Genomic DNA, 23,967 nt, shown 5'->3' on the forward strand with positions numbered 1-23,967 from the left:
AGGGTTGGTCTCATGCCCAGTCCCATGCAATTAATTGGAAACTGGCTGTCTGTATCATAGATCCATAGAATGGTTTGGGTTGGAAGGGACCTCAAAGCCCATCCAGTCCCACCCCTGCCATGGGCAGAGACACCTCCCACTGGATCAGGGGCCATCCAACCTGGCCCTGAACCCCTCCAGGGATGGGGCAGCCACAACTTGCCTGGGCAACCTGGGCCAGGGCTTCCACACCCTCGTAGGAAAACATTTCTTTCCAAGATCTCATCTCCTTCTCCCCTCTTTCAGCTGAAAACCATTCCTCTCATCCTATCCCTGCACTCTCTGATCAAGAGTCCCTCTCCAGCTTTCCTGCAGGTCCCTTTTCAGTACTGGAAGCTGCTCTAAGGTCTCCCTACAGCCTTCCGTTCTCCAGGCTAAGTATCAAGTAGCCCCTCTTGCAGAAAGGGAGGCTCAGTCACTGAAAGAGCTTTGGCACTGCCTTCCCTCAGAATCACATTTGATCTACATAAATTATGGACTGTAAGAAATTAGTGTGATGTCACACCACTGTGTTAAACAATAGATCTGGATATATGGAATAACTATTTAAAATATAAATTACTATATATGATAATATATAAATATTATATAAAGTACAGTGTGTGTGTATATATATAATATAAACTATATAAACAGATCAAAACCAAACAAAATCATCCCATAAGCACACCACACCTACTGTATGAAAAGATGCAAAATACCTGACTGATTTCCTGGGAATACTCAAACTGGGAAGTATACACTATCCATCCCACAGCACGAGAGCTCTTGGCGCTGAAGAGGAGAAGCTCAATGGCTTGTTCCTTATTTTTCTCTCTTTGCAGTGATCTGCACCTCCAGTAACGCAGGAGCGGATCATACGATGCCTTCAGAAAACGCTCAGTGTGAGTGTTTCTTGCCTCCGCATAAAGCTGTTTTACGGACAACAAATCAATTCCCCTCTCGGCAGGGCTCCCAAGTACCTTTTAAAAGCATTTCCAAAATTAAGGTTATATTTTCCAACAATTTTTAATATGAAGAAGTGCAATCAATAAAATACTGCTGATAAAGCATATGATTTGTGGAGAGTGAGAGCTAAGTACAAATTCATTTTGGACAAGTTCCGAGTCCATCATCTTTCTTAATTACAAATTGGGCCACTACGAAGCACATGACTCAGCTCGGGAATCCCTAAAAAGAAACTGTAAGTAGATTCAACAGTTGCATGTGATTTATTTGTTACTCAGAGCTGAAATAAGCACTGTATTTCAGACCTCTGACAGATTAGGGGATCCTCCGGGAAAGCCAGTGGAGACACCACTCCTGCCAGCCATCCATCACCTGGGACAAGGTGAGCCACGAGCACACAGTGTTCCCAAAAGGCCACGAGCAGGACATGACAGTGACGCATTCTGATCCCCGAGGAACCTCACTGCACAAGATTAAATTAAATGGACTGTAAGAAATTAGTGTGGTGTCACACCACTATGTTAAACAATAGGTCTGAATATACAAAATAAGTATTTTAAATGTAAACTATTATATATGATAATATATATTACACAAAATACAGTGTGCATATATATATATATAATATAAACTATATAAATTGATCAAAATCCTTTAAAATTGTTTTAATCTCCTCCTAAATCCCGAATTCTACCTCCTAGTTGACACACATTCGTTATTTGCCAAACAAGCAGGTGTCAGATGGATAGCACCCCAGATCTATTCAGCAGTGTATTCCACTGCTGTCCTACAGATTGAACACAGAATCTTAACGTGACCAAGGCTAGGAGGGACATTTAGTCCTACACCTTGCTAAAAGCACAGCCAAGTAGACTAAGGTTGTGCAAGGATGGAGATCCCCCAGTCTCTCTGGCAACCTCTCCCAGTGTTTGGCCACCCTCAGTTTCTATCTTTTTCCTTGTACCCGTTCAGATTTCCCATATCCCAACTTGCGCCCCTTGTCTCTAACCATGCACCCCCAACAGAAGCTGGAGCAAAACTTCTCCAAGCCTGTCCAATTTCTCAATGCAAGAACCTGAAAGAACAAGGCAGATACTGCCAAAGCAAAAATGCTGACAGGGACAGGCAAACCTTTGTCCCTGAGCTATAGTTATTCTCCTTCTCCAGTTCCATCTTATCAGTAATCACTATAGTTGTCTGCTGTCATTTTGTAAGTTTTCCTTTTCTCCATCGCTTCAGTACTTTCTTCACATGCCTAGCTGCAGTTTCCCTTCGAGTACAAGTCCACTGGAAAACTCTACTTTTCTTCTTTACCTCTCAGTTACTTATAAAGCTGATGCACTCTGGGCACCCTCTGACAGCACCTGCAGTTGCCAACACAACGCTACAGCCACCGAAACGTGGCAAAGCTTTTCTAATTAAGCTGCCTTGACACGTCCATACCCACGAGCACTCCAAGGTGTTTCATTAAGAAATTCTCGAGTGTTTTTGACAACCTGTTGGTAGCGAGCTCCTCTTCCTGCTCAACAGGCCATTAGTACTGTGACTCCATAAACCTTTGGAAGTAGTCCTCTAAAACTGTTTTAATGTCCTCCTAAATCCTGAATTCTACCTGCTAGTTCATGTACATTTGCTATTGGCCAAACAAGATCAGGCACCCCAGACCTATTCAGCAGCATATTCCACTGCCAACCTGACAGCATTCTAAAACCTCAACTGACTATATTTGAAGAAGAACGAAGAATAAACAAGCAGCCTAAAATGTATTTTGCTTTAAAAAAAAGTCTACGAAAAGCCTCGGTTTATTTGTATAAACAGTTGTTTGCCGCTCACGTAAAAGAGCATAAAGAACATTACGTAATTAAATTGGTTCCAGAGTCTCACTTTTAAGCAAATCCTGAACTTTGCATCACTTCTCTGACAGAAAAGAATATTTTGTAAAAATACAATGCTTAAAAAAAAACCCAAACCCACACTATATTCTGCTGTGCTGCATGTACATCAGAAGGCCAGCAGTTCTGATATAAAGTCATTTATGCCACTTTTTTGTCATTTTTTCAAAATTTAGAAACTGAACCAAGTGCTTAAAGACATAGCCAGTGCTTAACACCCAGATAAATACCTTCCTGTGCTGTTAGAAGCAGGGGAGCAAAGTTAATTTTGCATTAATGGAATGGATAAGTCAAGCTTGGTATCTCCTGCAAGCATCTGTTTTCCTCAGAATTAATATTTGGAGGTATAAAATCAAACCCTTCAACGTAAAAGTTTGTTACCTTTGCTGATCAATTCTGTTTGACTGGATGTGAGATTGGAAGACTCAACGTCTTTTATTTCCTAACACAGGAGAAAAAAAAACCACCATTGCTGAAAAGGGCAGAAAGCAAACCTGCAATTTGAAACAGCCTAAGGCGGAAATGCCAAGCCTCAGGCAGGTTTAGAGACCAGCAGGGTTTGTAAGTGAACATCTTTGTCCACGTTATTCTCTCTCATGATAAAGCCAACTGTTTCCAACAGAACAAGACCAAGCACCGTCTGCAATTAAATGTTTTTAACCAAAATTCCCTACATAATGACACGTTTCAATAATGACTAGTTTAAAGAAAAATTTAGAAATTATATATATCTCCCTCACTCTCTTGTGTTTAAGTGACCTAATTTTTGCCAGTGCCAGGAGAGCTGGCATGCACATAAAAGCCAAGGCTTCTGGTGCCTGCTAAACTAACTTTCTCCCTTCCTCAACACCTGCTTTGGGCAGATTGCGGCACAGATGCGCAGAGGTACCTGCATGGAATTGCTGTCATTTGGTAGCACTTTGCTGATATCACCCAAGCCTCCATGTCTGATGCCCTTGCAGAGGGGTCTCTAAGCTCATTGTTATTAGTTGTTCTTTAATATTATGTCAAATCTCAACCAAAGCCACCACTGAGCATTTTACAGTACAGATTTAGGCTCAGATTGTCTCATGGACTGCTCAGCCAAACCCCTGCAGACATCATAACCCTGTAGAGTCTCAAGAGTGTCCCCAAGTTCTGACTCCAGAGGTTTTAAGCAAAATCCATTTATGAAGTAGTAGCTGCTGCGCTATTCTCTGATGGGGATTGTGGTTGCCTAGTAAAAACACTTTCAGCAGGAATTAAATACTTAGAAACTGCAGCTATTTAAATGGCTATCTTAAAAGAACAATTACATTCCGCCACGTAAATCCAGTTTTAAGGGTATTTATTGAAAAAAAACCGTTCCAAAAACTTTATGGACACCAACAAAGAGAAAAGACTTTGTCTCAAGTCTCAGTTCTATTGATTTGTAATTGCTGGGGGAGTATGTTATCAGTAAGCTGGAAAGAAAGCCGTTTTCCAAGTCCAGAAAACTTCTTTTCTTAAGCTGAAGAGGTAAATTCTATCAGACATTTTGCATTACAGAGTTTTAAAGAAACCAGCCTGAGCCAGACTTGGGCAATGTCAGTAACACAGCCACGCGCTAGCTGTGAGAAATCCAGCACTGGAATATCTGAGTTGAGCTGGGCCCCAGAGGAAGCAGCCTGATGACTTGCTATTTGGGGAAAAGGTTCTCTCTAAAAATATCATTTTCGCCACAAAAATTCATTTTCAAGAAATGCAAATCAGCACAGTCAGACAAAAGGCCTGACAAGCCCTACATCATTTGTGCAAACCAAGAATATTAATGATATACTGAAAAAAAAAATCCTCAGTTCCTCAACCTAAATCAGAACATTTTCCAAGACGTTTCAAGAATTTTAAGTCAAACACAGCTCTTTGCCAGCTCCAACGAGGAGAGCAAGGCCAGGTGGGAGAGTCCTCTCCAAGCGTTGTTGCAGAATTTGCTCTTTGAGCCGTGGGGATGGAACTGCATTTCCTCTCTTGCTGCGCTGTCCACAACCACTTACAATCCCATCTTGAAAATACTTGGGCATTTACTATCGGCACTGACTTAAACATGTAGGGTTCCACAGAAATTCATGTTCGCGCACGACTCAGATGTTCAGAACAAACATTCTCTGCCAAAGGAAAACCAAACCCCTCTGCCCCTGCCACAGCTCCTCCTCAGAGGAAGGGAACCATAAACATATCTTAACCAAATAAATTAATTACAATGAGTTCAAAATTCCTCTTTCCTGATGCCTTCAGGCAGTTTCTTATCTCTATTGAAAAACAAGGTTAAACATGACAAATATTGTGCCACCTAGTGAGTAAATGTTGTTCTGTTTACTTTGTGGGTTTTTTAATCAACATGAAGTCACAGCTCATCACAGAACAGTCTCGCAAGAAGGCTGCATGAAAAGTGTTGCTTCTTATGCTGAGAACGCATGGAAAAATAAAAGGGTCTAACTAGTCTTTGTTTATAAGAGATAGGCCAGCTACAGCTCAGCTAGGAGGCTCGTTCTCTTACCTGTGTTTACGCTTGAATCGCAAGTGAGCAAACAAAACCAAATCAACTTACTTTCAGCCACCACCGGGCAGTACTAAAGAATCCACGCTCTAAATACGGACACCATCAATATCAACTGTATTATAGAATCACAGAAACATGGAATGCTAGAATCACAGAATGGTTTGAGTTGGAAGGGACTTCAAACCCATCCAGTTCCACCACCCTGCAGGGAGCAGGGACACCTCAGGGTGCTCAGAGCCCCACCCAACCTGGCCTTGAATGTTTCCAGGGATGCGGTACCTACCACCCCTCTGGGCAACTTGGGCCACTGCCTCACTACCCTCAGAGTAAAAAATTTCTTCCTAATAGCTAGTCTAAACTTCCCTTTCTAAACCATTACCACTTGTCCTATTGCTACAGGCCCTCCCAAAAATGATTTAAGGTATTAAATAACAGCAAATGCTCAAATGCTCTGGATATTTTTTGGTTTCTTATGATCTTAGTCCATCTCAAGACACATCCAATTCAGAAGCTGTGATTCTTGGTCAGATTCATTGTTCCTGTCAGCAAACCTAAGTGCCTCTCAAAAATGGAAATATTTTAATTGTCACCAGCCAGGGGCATCCAAGATCTTGCAGTTACTTAGCCAAGTCCTACTTGAAAACCCTCTGTCTTAAACTGAAAGGCTACTACTCTGTGTCCTCTAAATGTGCTGGGAGGCACTGAAGCCCGTACGGGGCCATACTGGGAGGCACTGGAGCCCATACCCTGGAGGTGTTTACAAGACAGGTAGATGACGTGCTCAAGGATATGGTTTTATTTGACAGGTACGGTTGGACTCTATAATCTCAAAGGTCTTTTCCAACCAAAGGATTTTATGATTCTTCACTGTTAATCAGTTTGTTTGTTCCTGCTGATAGGGAAGTCAGAAAACCTGTGTGTGTTCCCACAGGCTCCAGGAACGGTGAGACTTCTAGAATTGCAACTTGCATCTTGAGAGAATTCAGTAAGACTTGAATAAAAAAAAAAAAAAAAATGAACTGTTTGGAATATACAGAAGCCCGCTTGCTGTTCTTCAGCAACGGGTTAAAAGGAATCTTACGTATCTCCAAGCTAAGAGATTGCTATGGATATTTGCATCAGAAAATATTCAAGGCCAAGGCTCTCCTCAGCTTTACTCTTTAAGGCCTTGATCTGAAAAAACTAAACAAGTGTACTAATTTAACCATAGTAATACTCTAATTACATTCAACAGAACACCAATGTGTTTGAAGTTTACTGTGCATTTAACGAGCTTTTACAGTACAGAAGTCTGCCTCGGTAGCAGCTCTGGATCAGAAGCTGTCCCAGTTTGAGTCTGCTGCACACTAGACTCTGTCTCCTACTATTTTTTGGACCAGACCATGCACTCAGATGGAGCCTGGTGGGCACGAGAGCGCCATGTCTCACTGCACAAGACCTGCGACCTCTCAGCATTGCTTCAGAAATGCACTTGATTTATGACAAGCCTCCCGTTCGCTCACCTCACCTATCAATGACGCCCTGGATCAGTATCACCGATAGCCTTCTAAAACAAGGAGTCATTTGCATCCTTACAAATGAGCTGTAGGAACTGGATGCAGGTAAGATTTTATTGTTACTTCCATTTTACCAAATTATTTTGTTGTCTTCCGAGTGGCTGGGTTTCAATCATGATTTAAGCGATACTGATTAAGTAGTCAAATTAAATTAGGTAGAATTTGGTTTGTTGTTTTAATATTTTAATGAGTTAAGGCTGTTCAGCTCCTTTTGCAGAAAAGATGCAAACATTTTCAAGCTCTAAACTGAGGTCATGAGCGTGCTGAAACACCAGAGACATCAGCAGACCCAGGGGGTACAGCCAACCCCTGACAGTAATGGGTGATTGCTCTTTTGTCCCTGAACCAAGTTTTACTATTTGGCTTGATTTTTGGCCAAGTCACATTGCCATCTCACTTCTGGGAAACATTCCCTTCCAGGTCACGGCGATGCTAAGCCCCATTTACAGGGTTTGCTGAATGAGGTCCCAGCCAGTCTAAGCCCCCTGTATTGCCAAGTCACTGATGTTACTCAGTTCTTACTCTTTGTAGCACAAGGGCTGCACATAACTCCAGCCTAACAACTCCTACAAACTCTGTGATGCTGAAGATGGAAACCAATTACAGCAATACTTCTATTAAATTCTACATACACAAGGTATCATTTTAAAATAACCTTCAGTTACCGGCAATATACACTGTGCCAAACAGAACTATAGGACCCGCTTTTTACTACTACATAAAATAAAGCCATAGTAAGTATTGCTTATTTTACATATGCATTAGAAGACCTGAAATCAGCAGACATTTCCACCTTAAAGTGCAACAGCGTCAGTACTCCGCAACAAGAAAGCTGATTTAGAGGTAGTTTATTGCTTTCTTATGGTAGTATGGTATGGCCATTTGTAATAAAAATCTCTTTTATGAGAATTTCTATGTCCACCACAACATATTTGCTTTAGTTGATGTGCAAATACGAAAATATTCTGCAAAATGTAAAAGAACTAAAGACAACCAACAGCCTGAACAACAGATGGCATTTTCAGAAGCCACAAGCGTATCAATATCTGAACTCTACAGAGGTTTGATAAAAGCAGAACGAAGCTCTAGGACTTTTAAAAGAGGTTACAAGTATTTATTTTTTTTTAAATACACACACAAGAGGTATATAAATAAAAATTCAAAGTAATTTTGTTCAATAAACCTATGAAACAAGATAGCTAAATTAATGAAAGATGCTGTAAACGTATCTCCAACTGATTTTTAGGCATGTAGGCAGACCTATACCTACATTGTATTTAAAAGGTCAACACGCAGTCCCTGTGCCCATGTCCAAACTGAACGGGAGTCACGAAGCTGTACTTCAGAGAGGAAACCACGTAGATCAGGTGATCTCCACAGAGCATACCACACCGAGTTCAGAGTTCAATCCCAGTTTGATGTGCTTTGCACCTGCCTCTCCTGGAGCAGGGGACCACTATTCCAGTTCTACCTCTGCAGTCCTCTCTGAACACACCTACAACCAGAATATAAACACACACATGTGCACATAGACAGAGCTGAAAGAGGCAGTTGTTAGACACAATAATAGATTTCTGAGTTCTGTGCATTTGAACCTATGGTCCTATAACCCCAGGAAAGTTTTGCTTGTACCCACTTTAAACCAGTGTCAACAAGCCTGACTTACAATCTGTATTATAGTAGCAATTTATACCATCTGAAGATCTAAATCTTTCACTAACGTCCTTGTACAAGCAATAGGACCTTACTCATTCTGATCACCAACAGAGAAAAGGCGTTTGTCCAATTAACAGAACAGAACGAGCCATACATGACCAGTTCTCCGCTCTGTAAATCTCCATGGAACAGATACTGAGCCACTGACACCCATGGAATATCCAAGGGTGAAATTGCAGATATTCAGCCACCACCCATGCACAAGCTAGTCAGAAGACCAAGAGTCAGTTGTCTTGCTGGCCAACAAGAAATTATACACATAACCAGGACAATGCCTTAAAGTGTCTCGCTTTATATTCTGACAAGACATTTTAAGGATTTAGCAAGTCACCTGTGGTTGTGACTCCAAACAACCTATTTCTCCCTCCAGAGAGCTATTCTTTCTCACAAGTTTCAATACTTTTTGAGATTATAAACTGCAAGACAGCAGACACAGCAAGAAAGATAAAGTACAAAGGAAGACCAGTGTAATTTGACATCAATTACTGAAGGCATGAAAAAAGAACACAGTTACGCACATGAAAACTTCAGGGGATCCATGGACAAAAAGAAAGAGTTGTAGCAAACAAATTTATATAAACTGCTACGCTAAAAAGAACAGCCTAAAGTCACCAACTATGAACCCTGATGATAAACAGCCAAGCAATCAGGCTAATGTTCATTGATTAAAATACCAAGGCATAAGCAATATTACATAAAAATACAGAAAGAGGAACAGAAATTTGTAACGCCTGACCCACACAGTAAGTTTTGAGTTTCTTCTTCAAAAACCTACCTGACACACAAAGATCAACCAACAGTCAGCTCACTCGGTGCTCCACCAAGAAAACAGCCAAACACCCCCAGCAGCAGAGGAGCTGTCATTATGAAATTGTATGCATTTGAAGAATATTTTAGACAGCAGAAACTACAGTGGGACAGGACAAAGCCTAATTCAATACCTCACATACCACCAAACTGCTGCATTTTCTGAAGGAACGTTATGATCTTGGATGCCATTCTTCCAGATATCCCGAGTCCCCACCAATTCCTAATTCAGGTTTCTTTTCCTGATACAGAGCAGCCGAATACAATTGGGTACGTGGGCCCTACCCACACCAAGTTATCACCCAGTGGGATTGGATGAACACAAGTTTGTGAAGGTGTTACCATCACATCCCCAGACCTGTATGTAGATATGCATTCCTTCCTCTTCTCACTAAAGGTTCATTCACAGTGGTTGCTTGTTTTTTTTTAACAGTAGCCTCTTTTCTCAGTTTGTCTAAACCTACCCTTTGCTTTGCTCCTCTTCTGCCTTTCATTTCCTTCCAAGTTCAGTTCCTCCCCTTCCCTCGAGGAGCAGAACCGTGGCCTCCCCTTCCTTCTCCTACCTTCATCCCTCACCTCCAACTCTCCCAGTAACTCCGTCCCAAAGCCTTGCACTCAGCAGGCATTACAGGTAGATCTGACCTAGGGAAAGGCCACACCTGGGAACCAGGCAACAGAACGCTGCTGTTGCATCTTTTTTTACCCAAAAGTAACTCTCTGATCCCCTCCACTGAGGAAGAACAAAGCTTTGTGCTTCACTATCTCTACTGGATAAGCAGGAGTTTGTAGCTCTTTTTTCCTGTTCCCTTCTGGGAGCTTTGAACCAAAACCTAACTTAAGCTTTAAATTATTTTAACACTGCATGAAACAGGATGCGGGCAGAGGGTGAACACGTAAGAATCACCTGCAGGGACAGTCAGGGAAAAGTGTTTCTTGGTGACCTCTCTTGGAGGGTAGGGCAAAATAAGAGGAGTTGCAGGTGAATATCAGGTCACTCCAGTAACCAAAAGCTCTAAGGACCTTCTCCCCTGAAACCTCACAAGCTCCAGCTTTGAAGATACACTGTCAAATCATCTTGAAACCACAACTTTATCCTTGACGAGGATCAGCACTTTCCTGATGTGAAATTCTGCTGTAGCACATCAAGTCAACTCCCCAGATAGAGTGTGGTCGCAGAAATCTTTAAAAGAGAAGCAAAGCTTAACAAACATGGTCAAGTTTTGCACAGAAGCAATTCCACGCTGTACAAGCAGAGGCTGTTCTCAGGTTTTCCTCAGCTTACGAGGAAGCAGTGATTTTAGAAAGCTTGGAGCAGAGATGAAGGCAGGGCTGAATGCTTTACAACAAAACGGGAAGATAGGTTTGAGCCAGAGCGGCTCCAAAATATTTCTGGTTTTTAGATTCACACAGCGCTGTTTCTCCTGGTCTTGTTCTAGGATGGGAGACACCAAGAGCATATTAAAAAGCTGCATTCTTATCAGATTTTCTAAAGAGAAATCCTGTTTTATAGGAATAAATATTTTCATCTCTAAGTTTGAAATCCTGTTTTTCAGGGAATGTGCCTGATCCTCTGCAATGATGTAACATTTGGTTTTCCAGTAGCAGCTGGCTGGAACATACCTTAGCGCCTCAGAACTCTGTAGTCTGAACCATCCAAGCACTACATCACAATGCAACAGCACCTTTACCTCCTTTGAATTAAAAAGTACTCCAGCATAAACAGAAGCCTCGATGCCTGCACGTATACCATTTATTTCATAGAGAAGGACCTTCACTACCATCAAGGATTTCCTTTTTTTAGCCCAAAACCTTTGCCAGTTACACTGCCCACAACAAAAGCTTTTAAAGTTAGGGTTTCTCATGGCAAATCCACAACCAAGACTCTCTTTTCTCCCCTTGCGTCCAGTCTAACTCACTGTAGAGCTGAGTCGAGTTACGTTCCTTTCCAGAGTTAGAGCGCTTCAAAGCCTATGCAACATATTTCTTTGCATTTTAAGCTCATACCAACATATTTTGGTCACTATTTTTTTTGCCAGTAAATAAACCAGTGAGGAATATTGGGAATACAGAGCTGGGTTGTTTTTCACCAAGGGAAAAAACATTAAAAAGCAAGAATAAAATGCTATTGAAACAGAATCAATTGCAAATTGCAAGATAATACAAAGTCCAAAACTTACATCACAATATTCTCAGCCCTGCCAAATGCATCGTTACTGAAATTGTTCAGTAGAAAGAAGGCGATGTATCGAGCAATTATTTCAAGTGTACCAAATAATTCTACAGTAGGACTTGGGTTTTCAACTGTAACAGTGAAATATTACACACATATTGCCATCTCATGGATACCACAAATACTTGTCTAAAACGCCAAGAATGTAATCCCTAACAGAAAAATACACACAATCGACAGAAAATAAAATTGTGGTAAGATTTACAACCTGAAAGCAGGAATTTTACATTTGAAACGCTCCAAAAATCTGCCTCAGATTCTCTCGTAGTAGTTACTATTTTTATGACTTGGCTGAGACTTACTTTAATCTCTTTATTTATGGAGAAATCACAAGCTTGCCAACTCAAGCAAATGTTAAGTACTTTAGTAAATTCCCCATCAATATAGATCGTGCATTCGAGGGATCAAGAATGTTGTGAGAAGTTCTGCTCCGTCTCCTCCAAAGGCGATTTTGGAACGAGACAGTGGTGCGAGAGCACAATAAACAATGTGGCTTAGCCCCTCTTTCAGCTCCATCCTGCTCCCTAGACATCTGTCCACACTTTGTCGTGCAGTGATTGAGATGCTACGTGATGCAGCTCAGCCAGCCTGCTCTTCTCCTCCATCCCTTTTATCTGAACAGGCAGGAGAACACATGTATTGCCAACACTACCGCGTCATAACTCTTCCATTAAAGTTCATTAATAGTAGCAAAGCGAGTCCAAACGAATCAGCAAAAACCATAGGAAACCAAATAGATGTAAACATATCAAAGTATGGCATACGTATAGAGAAACAGTTTTAACAGCCAAAGCGGACTTCCCGGAGTAGGTGGTCAAATTGCCCAAACCCATCAATCCCCTTCAAACCCAGAGCTTTGCTTCTAAAAAAACTTGGCAACCAACAAACAAAACCATCTATCGTTTCTGAAGCTGTTCTTGAACAATGAATCCCTCTACCCAAGGAGCTCAGACCTCCAGTCACCAAGCTTCTGCTCCATTCTTCGCTGTACCGAGCACAGCCCTGGGGTGCCCCTGGCACCGCGGGCGAGGAAGGGAGTTGGTGACCGGGATGGAGTCACTGAGATGATGATGGGAGTCACTGGGGGTAAGGACGGAAGTTGGTGACTGGGATGAATGAGAATTATTGGGGGGTGAGGATAAGAGTCAGTCATGGCGATGAATGGAGGATGGGAATCACTGGGATGAACAGGAGTCACTGGGGGTGAGGATGGGAGTCAGTGACTGGGGTGAAGATGGGATTCACCAGGATTAATGGAAGTCACTGAGATGAATGGGAACCACTGGGATGAATAGAAGAATAGAAGTCACCAAGGGTGAGGATAGGATTCACTGTGATGAACATAAGTCAGTGGGGGGGTGAGGATGGGAGTAGGTGACTGGGGTGAAGGTGGGAATCACCGAGATGAATGGAAGTCACTGGGACAAACAGGAGTCACTAAGGGTGAGGATGGGCTTAATCGGGATGAACGGGAGTCGCTGGGGGGTGAAGATGGGAGTCACTGGGATGAACGGGAGTCACCAGGGGTGAGGATGGGAGTCACCAGGATGAACGGGAGTCACTGGGGGATGAGGATGGGAGTCACCGGGATGAACGGGAGTCACTTGGGGGTGAGGATGGGAGTCACCGGGATGAACGGGAGTCACTTGGGGGTGAGGATGGGAGTCACCGGGATGAACGGGAGTCACTTGGAGGTGAAGATGGGAGTGACTGGGATGACTGGAAGTCACCGGGGTGAACGGGAGTCACGGAGGGGGATGGTGATGGGCATCACTGGGATGCAGGGGAGTCCCCAGGGTGATGATGGATGGGGATTGTCAGGGTGAGGATGCGAGTCGGACACCGGGATGAGTACGGGGAGCACTGGGGGTGAGGACGGGGATCACTGGGATGAATAGGAGTCATCGGGAGGGTGATGGGGATCACCGGGGGTGAGGACGGGAGCCGCCAGGATGATGGTGGGGATCACCGGGGAGCGAAGGGAGGGGAGGGAGGGGGGGCAGCGCATCCCCGCGGCGATGCCGGCGAGCGGCTCCCACCGCGCGGGGAGGCGAGAGGAGCGGCAGGGAAGGAGGGAGAGGAGGCGAGAGGAGCAGAAGGAGCCATTTACCAGAGTTTTGCTGCCGTTCTTGCCGAGGGGGCCGCGGAAAACTCCCTTGATGTTGCGAAAGTGCCCGTTGCTGAGGTGCGCGGAGCTGATGACGATGTAGCAGCACTCCATGGGGCCGGGAGCAGCCCCGGGGAGCCGCGCCGGGGGAGGCAGGCTGCGAGGAGGAGGAGGAAGAGGAGGAGGAGCGGCCGCCCGGAGCCGTGTGAGCCGCCGCCCGGCTCCGCGCTGTTATAGCGGCGGCCGCGCCGCTCGGCTGCACCGACCAATGGCAACGCGGCCACGGCCCGGCCCACGGCGCGAGGAGCGGGCAGCGAGCGGGCAGAGCCGCGGGGGGAGCGGGCGGGGCAGCCAGCACCATCCCGCCCCCACCCACACCCCCCCGGCAGCCCCCTCGCTCCGGCTGGGGAGGGGCACGAGGCGGAGCGCATCCCATCCCATTCCCCCCGCTATCCCCCACCCCCAGCAGCCCTCCACTTCTATTTGGGGAGGGGTGTACAAGTGGGTGCGCATCCCACCCCCATCCTGACCCCCACCCACAGCAGCCCCCTACTTCTATTTGGGGAGGGATGTACAAGTGGGTGTGCATCCCAACCCCTCCCCACAGCAGCCCCCTAGTTCTATTTAGGGAGGGGCACAAGTGTGTGTGCATCCCATCCTTACCCCCCCCTCCCCCACCAACGCCCCCCCAGCAGCCCCTCTGCTCTGTTTGGGGCGGGGCACAACTCTGTGTGCATCCTACCCCCATCGCCACCACTATCCCCCATCCCCCCATTCCCCCCTCGCTCTGTCTGGGGAGGGGCAGAAGTGTATGTCCATCCGATCCCATCCTACCCCATCCTACCCCCAATCCCAGCAGCCCCCCTAGTTCTGTTTGGGGAGGGGCACAAGTGCGTGTGCATCCCATCCCACACCACCTCATTCCCCCCCCCAACACGCCATCCCCCATCCACACCTCCCAGCAGCCCCCCCCGTTCTATTTGGGAGGGGGGCACGACTGTGTGCATCCCATCCCATCCCATCCCATCCCCCCCCCCCCCCGATGCTCTTTGCTCTCTTTGTGGAGGGGGGCACGACTTTGTGCGTCTGTGTCCTCCCTATCCCCCCCATTCACACCACCAGCCCGCCCCCCCCCCCCCCCCCCCCCCCCCCGCAGCACCAACCTCCTTGTTCTATTTAGGGGTAGGGGACACAAGTGTGGGTCCCTCGGGATTTGGGGAGGGGGAACAGGGAGAGATGCTCCTCACTCCCCCCCCTCCCTCCCCGGGCAGGACCCCCTTCTTCTGTTTTGGGGAGGGAAGCACGAGTGTGGATGTCGGGATTAGGGGGGGGCAGGGGGAGATGCTGAGGGGGAAGAAGGGGCAGGGGGAGATGCGGGGGGGGGGGTGGGGGGAGAAGGGGCAGGGGGAGATGCTAAGGGGGAGAAGGGGCAGGGGGAGATGGGAGATGCTGAGAGGGGAGGACACGGAGAGATGCTGGGTTGGCTAGAGGGGCACTGGGAGCTGCCCGGCGCTGCGCCGCCCTCAGCGCCTCCTTCTTGTCCTTCCCTCCCCGCCTAAAGGCTAACCCGGCAGGCTCCGTGCTCTCCCCAGGGCGGGGCGGCCCCTCCCGGCTGGGGATCCCCAGTCGTCGCCCCCCAGCCCGCCGCAGCCCGGCCCGAAAACAACTTACGGGTCACGGCGGGATTGCGGGGTGGCTGGGAGGAGGGGCGGGGGGCGGGCTAGGGCTGCACCCACCCATCCATGCACCTTCCCCTCCCATCCATGCACCTACCTTCCCTTCCATGCACCTTCCCATCCATCCATCCATCCATCCATCCATCCATCCATCCTCCCTTTTATCCATCCATACATCCACCTTCCCTTCCACCTATCCACCCTCCCTCCTTTTCAACCTTTCACCCATCCACTCTCCCTCCCTCCTTCCCATCCACCCTCCCTTTTATCCATCCATACATCCACCTTCCCTTCCACCTATCCACCCTCCCTCCTTTTCACCCTTTCACCCATCCACTCTCCCTCCCTCCTTCCCATCCACCCTCCCTCCCTTCCATCCTCCTACTCACCCACCCACTCTCCCTCCCTCCATGCCATCCACCCATCCGCTCCCTCCCTGCCCTCCCTCCCATCCACCCATCTACTCACTCCCTCCCTCCCTCCCTCCCTCCATCCCATCCACTCCCTCCCTCCATCCCATCCACCCATCCACTCTCCCATTCTCCCTCCCTCCCTTTCTCCCAAGGCACTCACAACCCAAGGAGCCGGCTGGGCTGCATAAAGAATGGGACTCTCCAGGGGCTGATGCGGGCTCCAGTGCTGCCTCAGCGCTCCTCGCCCTTAACACACCAGTAATGGACTCACTTTGTTTCCTAAAGCCCCTCGCAAACTGGGGATCCAAACCCTTTCCGTACATCAGCACGAGGTAACGATGCTGTACACCGCACTCCTTCAAAAGTGCCCGTTTCCTTTTGTAGCCCACACAGCAGAACCAGAATTTCTCACATTTAACACAGATGCTCAAGTCCTTTTCCCCCCTTTAAGACATCTACAGTTTGCAGCTTTATCACATCAGATTTTAAACACTCATAGCTGGCTCATCTTTCAGCCTGCTCCACCTTTATTCAGGATTTATGGGGTGAAATTCCAGTGCCAAAAGAGGAAACACCTTAGCAAATCAGCCCAGAACCGCGACGCAACATCTGAAAATGTCTCTTAGTCAGCGTTTCTGGCCGGCAACACGGTATCACCGTCCTAGCATCTCGTCCTCCAAAATCCAGGAGCTGCTTCCAGGAAACTGGGGAGGGGACGCCTGTCTGGCAGAAATCCCTGCAGTTTGTGTCCTTGACAAAGGAAGCACTGGTTTAGGAGAGGCACCTGCCTCCCAGAAGCATTTTCCATCATTAATTCCCTTCATACCCAGGGAACGGTAAATGTTGACAGCTGCCACTCATCCTGCAGCGTTTTCTGTGCTTAGGAAGGAATCATGGAAATGTCAGAAGTGGAAAGTTTTGACAGCAGGGACACAGGTGAGATCAAAACTTGCAGCTTCTTGTTAGAGCCAAAAAAGAGGGTGAGAATGCACACGCACAGAACGACACTGTTTTTCCGCTTACGAGCATGTACATCCAGAAATAACCAGCAAGGTCATTACAGTGTGAAAATGAAGCTGATACCATAAATATTTGATAGATTTAACAGCCCAGCGCATTTCTGACCCGGTTCCAGTTTCAAACAGGATCACGGGTGTAATTCTCTTTCAAAACCATCCTAAGTTTAGGGAGGGGAGGGTAACAAAAAGCCAAAGAATGAATGACTAATAGAAGAGAAAAAAATAAAAGTGCACAACTTCTTTCTGGCAATAAAGATATTCCAGCTGGGATTAGAACACCACTGCTTCCCACCTTCTCCGTGTCAGGACCGTTGTGCCTGGGAGCGCCGCTCCTCGCAGACCATCCACACACTCATCATTTCAAAGCACGGCAGCATTTTGCTGCGAAATCCTTGCGCTGGCCATTTCATTACACATCGTTAATACATTTAATTATACCTGCTACAATCGCACCTGAGCCCTTTCAGGGCTGTGTGGTGGCTCTCTGGCCTTTCCAAGGTGGACAGGCACTGCTGGCACGCTCTTGAGGAGTATGAGGACACGGGAAGCAGCTTATTGTAGCAACGGAGAAATTATCTCCTCTGGTAGCTCAAGTCTGAAAGGATCGACATGCTTGGTAACAAATGAGAGTATCAACCAACCTTAAAAGCCCCTAGGGCTTCTGCTAATCAGGGTTGTTCTCTTCCTCTATAGGAGGACAGAAAGAAGAAGAAGAAAGAAGAAAAAAAAAAAACCTCAACCAAATACCACTTGATCCATCCAGAGCACTCTATAGAAAAGTGACAAGTTGTACTAAATGACACCTAATAAGCAAATTATACATTTTCTACTCCTACTTTTCTGGTTGTTCTCTTGGTTTTTTTTGGCTTCTTCTCTAATACTTTGCTATCTCCAGCGTTCTTTGTATGTCTTCCTTTAATCCCTCCCTGTACTTCTCCTGCCTATGCTCTATTGTGATCACACAGTTTCAAGAGGCTTCTTATTTCCCAAATCTCCTTTTTTTAATCTTAAAGTGTTCACCAATTGCTGTTTCTGTCCGCCCTGTCCCACTGGGTGAGTATCTGGGGTTTGGGCTGTGTATGCTGCTACCTACTTAGATCTCTGCCATACAATACTAACCAGTGCTGACGATTTTCTCTTATTCTCCCTGATAATTCCTATTTGCAAAAATCTTCCTGGAGTTGTTCCTGTATAAATTGCAAATATCAACTCCGGAAACAGGCGAGAAACTTTCTGGAAACTAAGGTCAGTGAATAAATTCCACTAATCCCATATACTGTGGTGGTTTTATGCCTGGGACTATACCCGCTATTCTGCAGTTTAATGTTTAGGAACACTCCTTATTCAAGACACAGTCCTGGCATAACCCAGAAAAGACACTGAACAGTGTAAACCGTCCCTTTTAGTTTAACAGTTGTTAAAGCACAGAGTGAACGCATCCCGAGGAATCATTCACTCACTGCTGAAACGTATCCATCAAGGAGAAAAAGAAATAGCTGTGCTCCAAGTCACAAGAAACTCAATTCAGCTCCCACAGCAATTCTTATTGAATTCAATAAAATGCAGTTTATTCTAGAAATACCTCCCTGTAAGCGATCTGCTGCCTGACACATGCCTTTTTACCCTTTTCACCATCTCCTGCATTTTCCATCTCCTTTTATTGCGCTTTTTTTCCCCTTTTCACTTAGCCTTGGATGTTTTTCCCCATTTCAGATGTCTGTCATCCTTGCGTTAAGCGGAAGGGAGAAAGACTGTATCGTGTACCTTTTAAAGGCTGTTATAGTGTAATACCCATTATACGCTGTATTACAAGTGCACTCATTCATCAGCTGTGGGGGTGGGGAAGGGAGAACAGAAACTGGGACACTCTGGTAGGCAAGTTCCTCAGCACATCCTTTCCATACGTGAAGAGTATCACAGCGGGTTCCCTATTCCAAAGCATGAGCTGAAGCGTAGCGCTGGTGTCATAAATGCTAAGGAAAGGCAGTAGCAACTCAAAGCCCTGAGTGATGCAATCAAATCACGGGCTGTATCCCGCAGCCCTCAAAAGCCACTGGAAGAGGACTGCAAAGGCTTGAACAAGTATTTCTGCTTGATCCCCAAAGTAGCAGATTTATTACAGCACACTATTTTTTTTCTTTTCTTTGCTCCTTCAGCCCCTCAAAGCACATGATTTTATACCACAGTACTTGTAGAGCAGCTCCAGCAAGAAACTGGTGAGAATTACCCCTTCCCTCTTTTCACGTATCATTGACTCATGGAACAGTTTGGGTCAGAAGGGACCTCAAAGCCCATCAAGTGCAAACCCCTGCCATGGGCAGGGACACCTCCCACTGGATCAGAGGCTCCAAGCCCCATCCAACCTGGCCTTGAACCCCTCCAGGGATGGGGCAGCCACCACTGCTCTGGGCAACCTGGGCCAGGGCCTCCCCACCCTCACAGCAAAACATTTCTTCCAAGATCTCATCTCAGTCTCCCCTCTTTCAGCTTAAGTGTAGGTAGACCACAGAATTAATGCACTTCTTCAGAGCTACCAACCAAACCTGCCTAAACTGCAGTAGACGGGGTACATCGCAAGGACATGATTAAAGACATCAGACATATTAACTCCATCAACAAAGAGGTTCCAAGCAGCTGCTCAGTATCTTGTACTTTCCCAGAAAAGGAGCTGACTACGTAATGAGTACAATGTTTTAATTTTTACTAATTAAAATTTTGTACTTACTTTTAACCATTTTAAATCTTGCTTTGTTAAAGAATACAAGACCTCAAAGACACTCAAGAAATGAAAGGCTTTTATCCAAAATAAATGAGGCATCAATAGAAAACCTTGTAAACGAAAGAAAATTAGTGAATAAATAGGAAAACAGTACGTTTTGAGATCTAGGGTAGCAGATGGGTTGTGGCCGTTTATCAGAAGCAGATGGTTTTCATTGCCAACATCCACACAACTTTTCCCAGAACTAAAAGATCTAGAATCTAAAAAAATGTTTGAAACTCTTCCACAGTCAGGAGGAAACTCCCTCTGCAATGAACTTGGGCTCCTTTACTGGAGGAGCAGGTGCTTCCATGAGAAGTCCTGAAGTTCACCTCGGGACTTGGCATGAGCTCCAAGGAATTCCACTGGGTGGTGGTAATGAGATCAAGAAGTTCAGGAGAACTAAGAACACAACTCCTCAGAACATGACTAGTGTTCATTCCTTCCTTCCTTCCTTCTCTCTCCACATACACAACCCTATTTGAGTGTGCAAGCACGGTCACCTACCTGTATGTGCATACACAACACCAAATCTGTGTATTCTCTGGTCTTTAGGCCACGGTAATAAAAGGATGAATCAAACAGTTCCTAAAAACCTTTCAAAGGTTGAAAGAAAAAGATGTAAGACGTATTTTGGGGAAGGACTAGCCTCTAAAATTAACCTTAAACACTGTTTGCTTCTTTAGCATTCAGTTCAACAACATAATTTTCTCAAGGTAAAAGCTGACAAGAGCTGGGGTGACACAGATGACAGGTCAGAAACTGGCATTGTGTTATTCCCGAACGAACTAATATAAATTAGAGAGCTGCTGGGGGGAGAAAAACCAACAGTGGTTAATATTTTAATAAATTTCATTGAATTCGATATATGACACGCTATTATGGAATCCTTTTTCATCTATATTAGTCACAGAAAAGAATAGAAATGAAATTAGAAATGATGTGTTTACTCCCCTAATACTACACATCTCAGTGAGATCTAATTTTGAGAATGGGAATGTTTGGCATCATCTGAAAATCAAAGCCCTTTGCAATATTTATAGTTGCAGCCTCACAATTTAAGACACCATAAATCACATCAGACTTTAATTGGTTCACTTGCACAGGGCGCCTGCTCTAACAATACCAAAACAGAGCAGAATGTTAAGTACGCGCTGGGGGAGGATCTTGCTAATATTGTATAATATGGCATATTACCATGTACGACTTAGATCCTTTCCCTTTACACCACAGCGTAGATGAGGAGCAGGTAGTAGTTACAGACATACATAATCAAACAACTGTAATTTTAAAACCCTGGATGTTTTATGGCTTATGAGTTAAATACAGGTATATACACGGAATACTGCACTAGTCTTGAAGTACTCGTCATCCTTCTGAGTGGTGCTCAACACTATCAACTTACGGTGCAAAAGGCCCTGTTTACTCCTTAGAACAAATATATTTTTTTCCTTAAGAACTAATGAGTTACCAATCTGCTGTAGCAAAAGCATATAATTACTAACAGGCCTATTAAAAATACTAGCAAAAGAATTTAATCCAACTTTAAAAATATTAACAACGGATGTGCTTAATTAAAAGGCAGCAATATCAAAATAGCCTCGAGCATATTATAGATTACTAGGCTGAAGAATTTCAATATAAGACACAAAGTCAGTATTGTTCTAAAAATAGAGAGGATTTTCAAAGTGCAGCGTATTGGTTTTGGCATTTTGACAATTAAAAAATGTCTACATAATTCATTTAATTAAGCAAAAACTCACTCAGCTCAAGCTACATGAATCATGCTAGGTTTTCTCTAAACGTATGTTTTCTCGAGTATCTGTAAAACCTGGGTAATCGGAAGACAAGGCAGAATTCTATTAACAGCGATATCAAGACAACTGCCACAGGTAAGCTGAAAATCTGTGCCCAAGCACCAATATGGGCAGTTTTTTCTTCTCATTTTTGAGTTGCCCTGGAGTTACATTGCTGGATTAACAGTACTTTCGGTCTCCAAGATGGGAGGATGAAGTACTGTTCCTTCAATGACTATTGATTATTTTAATTAAAATAACATGCATTCTGACCTCATTTATTTATTATCTGAGTGGAAAAAACTTTAGATAGGTTCAAGATTTCTCTGCTCTACAGCTATGTTAACGCTGCACTTTAGAACAACAGGGCCTGGTGATAAGTACATGGATAGGGCCACCAAAAATAAACCACCTCTCGTTCTAAAAGACCATCTTCCACTTCCTTCTTTGCATAATTATGACACGGTGCGTGCTTATACATATAGGGAGAGAGAGACAGAGAGTTGGGAGCTTAATTTTCCACTTTCATCATTACCACACATGCTCCAATGCCCCTTGACATACTTTCATAACTGTGCATCGTGTGTTCTCTACACAAACCTGAATTGAACACAGGATGTCTATTATCCATTCTCTGTCCATTATCTATATCTACAAACACTCAAAATCATGCATATTTGCTTCTAGGGAATTTCAGCACTGACATCCCCCAAATATATTAAATAATCTTTCAGCTGACCTTGACGTTGGCATTCCCATTACAACCAATGACCCTAATGTATTTGAAATGCAAGAAGTTAGGGGAAAAAAAAGCATGAAATGCTTTACGAGTCAATACAAAAATAAAACTCACCTATTCCCTGGCGTCTAGCATGCTGCATATTCTTTACAGGAAAATACTGTAAAACAAAAACATTAAAACATTAAAACATAATGCCTTTGAAAAAGGAAAAAAAAAACCCATCTGCACTCAAATTTTCACAATTCTAGAAGAAATAAGAGATGCTTAAACCTGATGATATGAAAACATGAAATGGAAAAAAAACCAACCAACAACAAAAAGTCTATCAAAGAAACCTCAGTCCTTCTTTTAAAACAGATACTGAGATTTGTGCCTTCTATTTATAAAGACAGAGTCTGGTAGACCCTGCCACTGCCAGGATGGTCCTTCACCCCCTTTCATTGTCTAAACTTGTCCCTTTTAAATGTCGTCACTGCTACGCTTCTGTCAGCTCGAAATCCTCATCAATTATGTGACCTGGCACTGAAATCAAATAGTCTTCAAGCTTTTCTCTCCCGCTTTACAAATACTCCTGTCGATGCTGCAGTTCCTGTATCCCTGCAGCTTCTCCGGGTAAAGCTTTATTGTCATTACTTCAATTCTCAAACAGAAATTGATTCCTTGAGCTCCCCAGTCATTTTTGTACATCTTCTTTAAATTACCGACACTCTCTTTCCAGAGCAGAAAATTCTCTTATAAAAGTATATTTTTATCTAAACGACCAAAAGTGTAATCTACTTGCAGGCAGATTATATTTAAAGATCATCTCTTAAAGAGAGCAATTGAAGTTCTTTGGCTGGATATTCATCTCCATTATCTTCTCCACGTTATTTTCAGAAAGCTAAACATGGATTAGTTTCCTAATAACATCATAAAGGTTGAAAAACAGGAGCTGTAGCAGAATTGTCTCATGGAGAGATTTTGAGAATAAAACATACTGTTCAGGGAATGCCACAGCTAAGATGGAATACGGACATGTGTGGCACACATCTACCTTACTAACCCTTCACATTGACGTGTCTAAGACAGGCATTCCTCCATGTAAAACTGTGTCTGGCTTCAGGCATAAAAAGGACATAAAGTCGCTTCATCACAAGGGGAGGAGGAGAAGCAGGCACTGAGCTCTTCTCTCTGGACCGGAGGGAATGGCAGGAAGATGCCAGGGGAGGGTTAGGTTGGAGATGAGGAAAAGGTTCTTCCTCCAGAGGGTGATGGAGCCCTGGAACAGCTCCCAGAGAAGCAGGCACAGCCTGACAATGTTCCAGAAGAGTTTGTCCAACGCCCTCAGCCCCACAGTGTGAGTTTGTCCTGGGCAGGGACAGGAGCTGGACTTGGTGATCCTTGTGGGTCTCTCCCAACTCAGGACATTCTATGACTCTGTGTAACTGCAACCATGTAAAAGTTCTTAGGTGCCTGGTGCCTTCCTTTGGGGATGGGATAAAAATGCACCACAGCAACACTTCTTTCTCTCTACTAAAAGCCAATGCAATGCCATCACCACACGAAAGTTAGGAATGGGGTCTAAGGCTGGGTGGGATACGTTGGATCTTCAGCCTGCAGAAGTAGGAACCTTAGGAACAGCCTCCTGTAGGAGCAACTTTACTGCTCTTTGATGGTCTCCTTCACTTTTCTTTCTCTCTATGATGGTCGCAGAGGTAAGAGCTGACATTGGTTCTGCAGCCTGCCCTCGCGCTCTCCCTATGGACTGGCA

The 23,967-nt window shown here is 44.8% G+C and overlaps 1 protein-coding gene and 1 long non-coding RNA gene across 11 annotated transcripts in view; both read right to left on the bottom strand.

The window, feature by feature from the left end:
* ZNF804A (zinc finger protein 804A) overlaps positions 1-14,207 on the bottom strand; it is a 144,134-nt gene extending 129,927 nt beyond the window's left edge. Inside the window, exon 1 of the mRNA XM_009566896.2 lies at positions 13,817-14,207. Within this exon, the coding sequence (XP_009565191.2) occupies positions 13,817-13,927 (111 nt within the window). The 5' untranslated portion in view covers positions 13,928-14,207. The remainder of the gene's footprint in view (positions 1-13,816) is intronic.
* A 1,840-nt stretch (positions 14,208-16,047) lies between these two features.
* LOC128852547 (uncharacterized) overlaps positions 16,048-23,967 on the bottom strand; it is a 55,910-nt gene continuing 47,990 nt past the window's right edge. For 7 of the 10 annotated variants that reach the window (XR_008450464.1, XR_008450462.1, XR_008450463.1 and 4 more), the window contains one exon: positions 16,454-22,374. This is a non-coding gene — a long non-coding RNA (uncharacterized LOC128852547). Of the gene's footprint in view, positions 16,149-16,453; positions 22,375-23,967 lie in introns of those variants that run through there. The other 3 variants (XR_008450468.1, XR_008450465.1, XR_008450466.1) reach the window with 3 other exon arrangements.

The sequence above is a fragment of the Cuculus canorus genome, chromosome 6 (assembly GCF_017976375.1).
Source record: "Cuculus canorus isolate bCucCan1 chromosome 6, bCucCan1.pri, whole genome shotgun sequence".
NCBI lineage: Eukaryota > Metazoa > Chordata > Aves > Cuculiformes > Cuculidae > Cuculus > Cuculus canorus.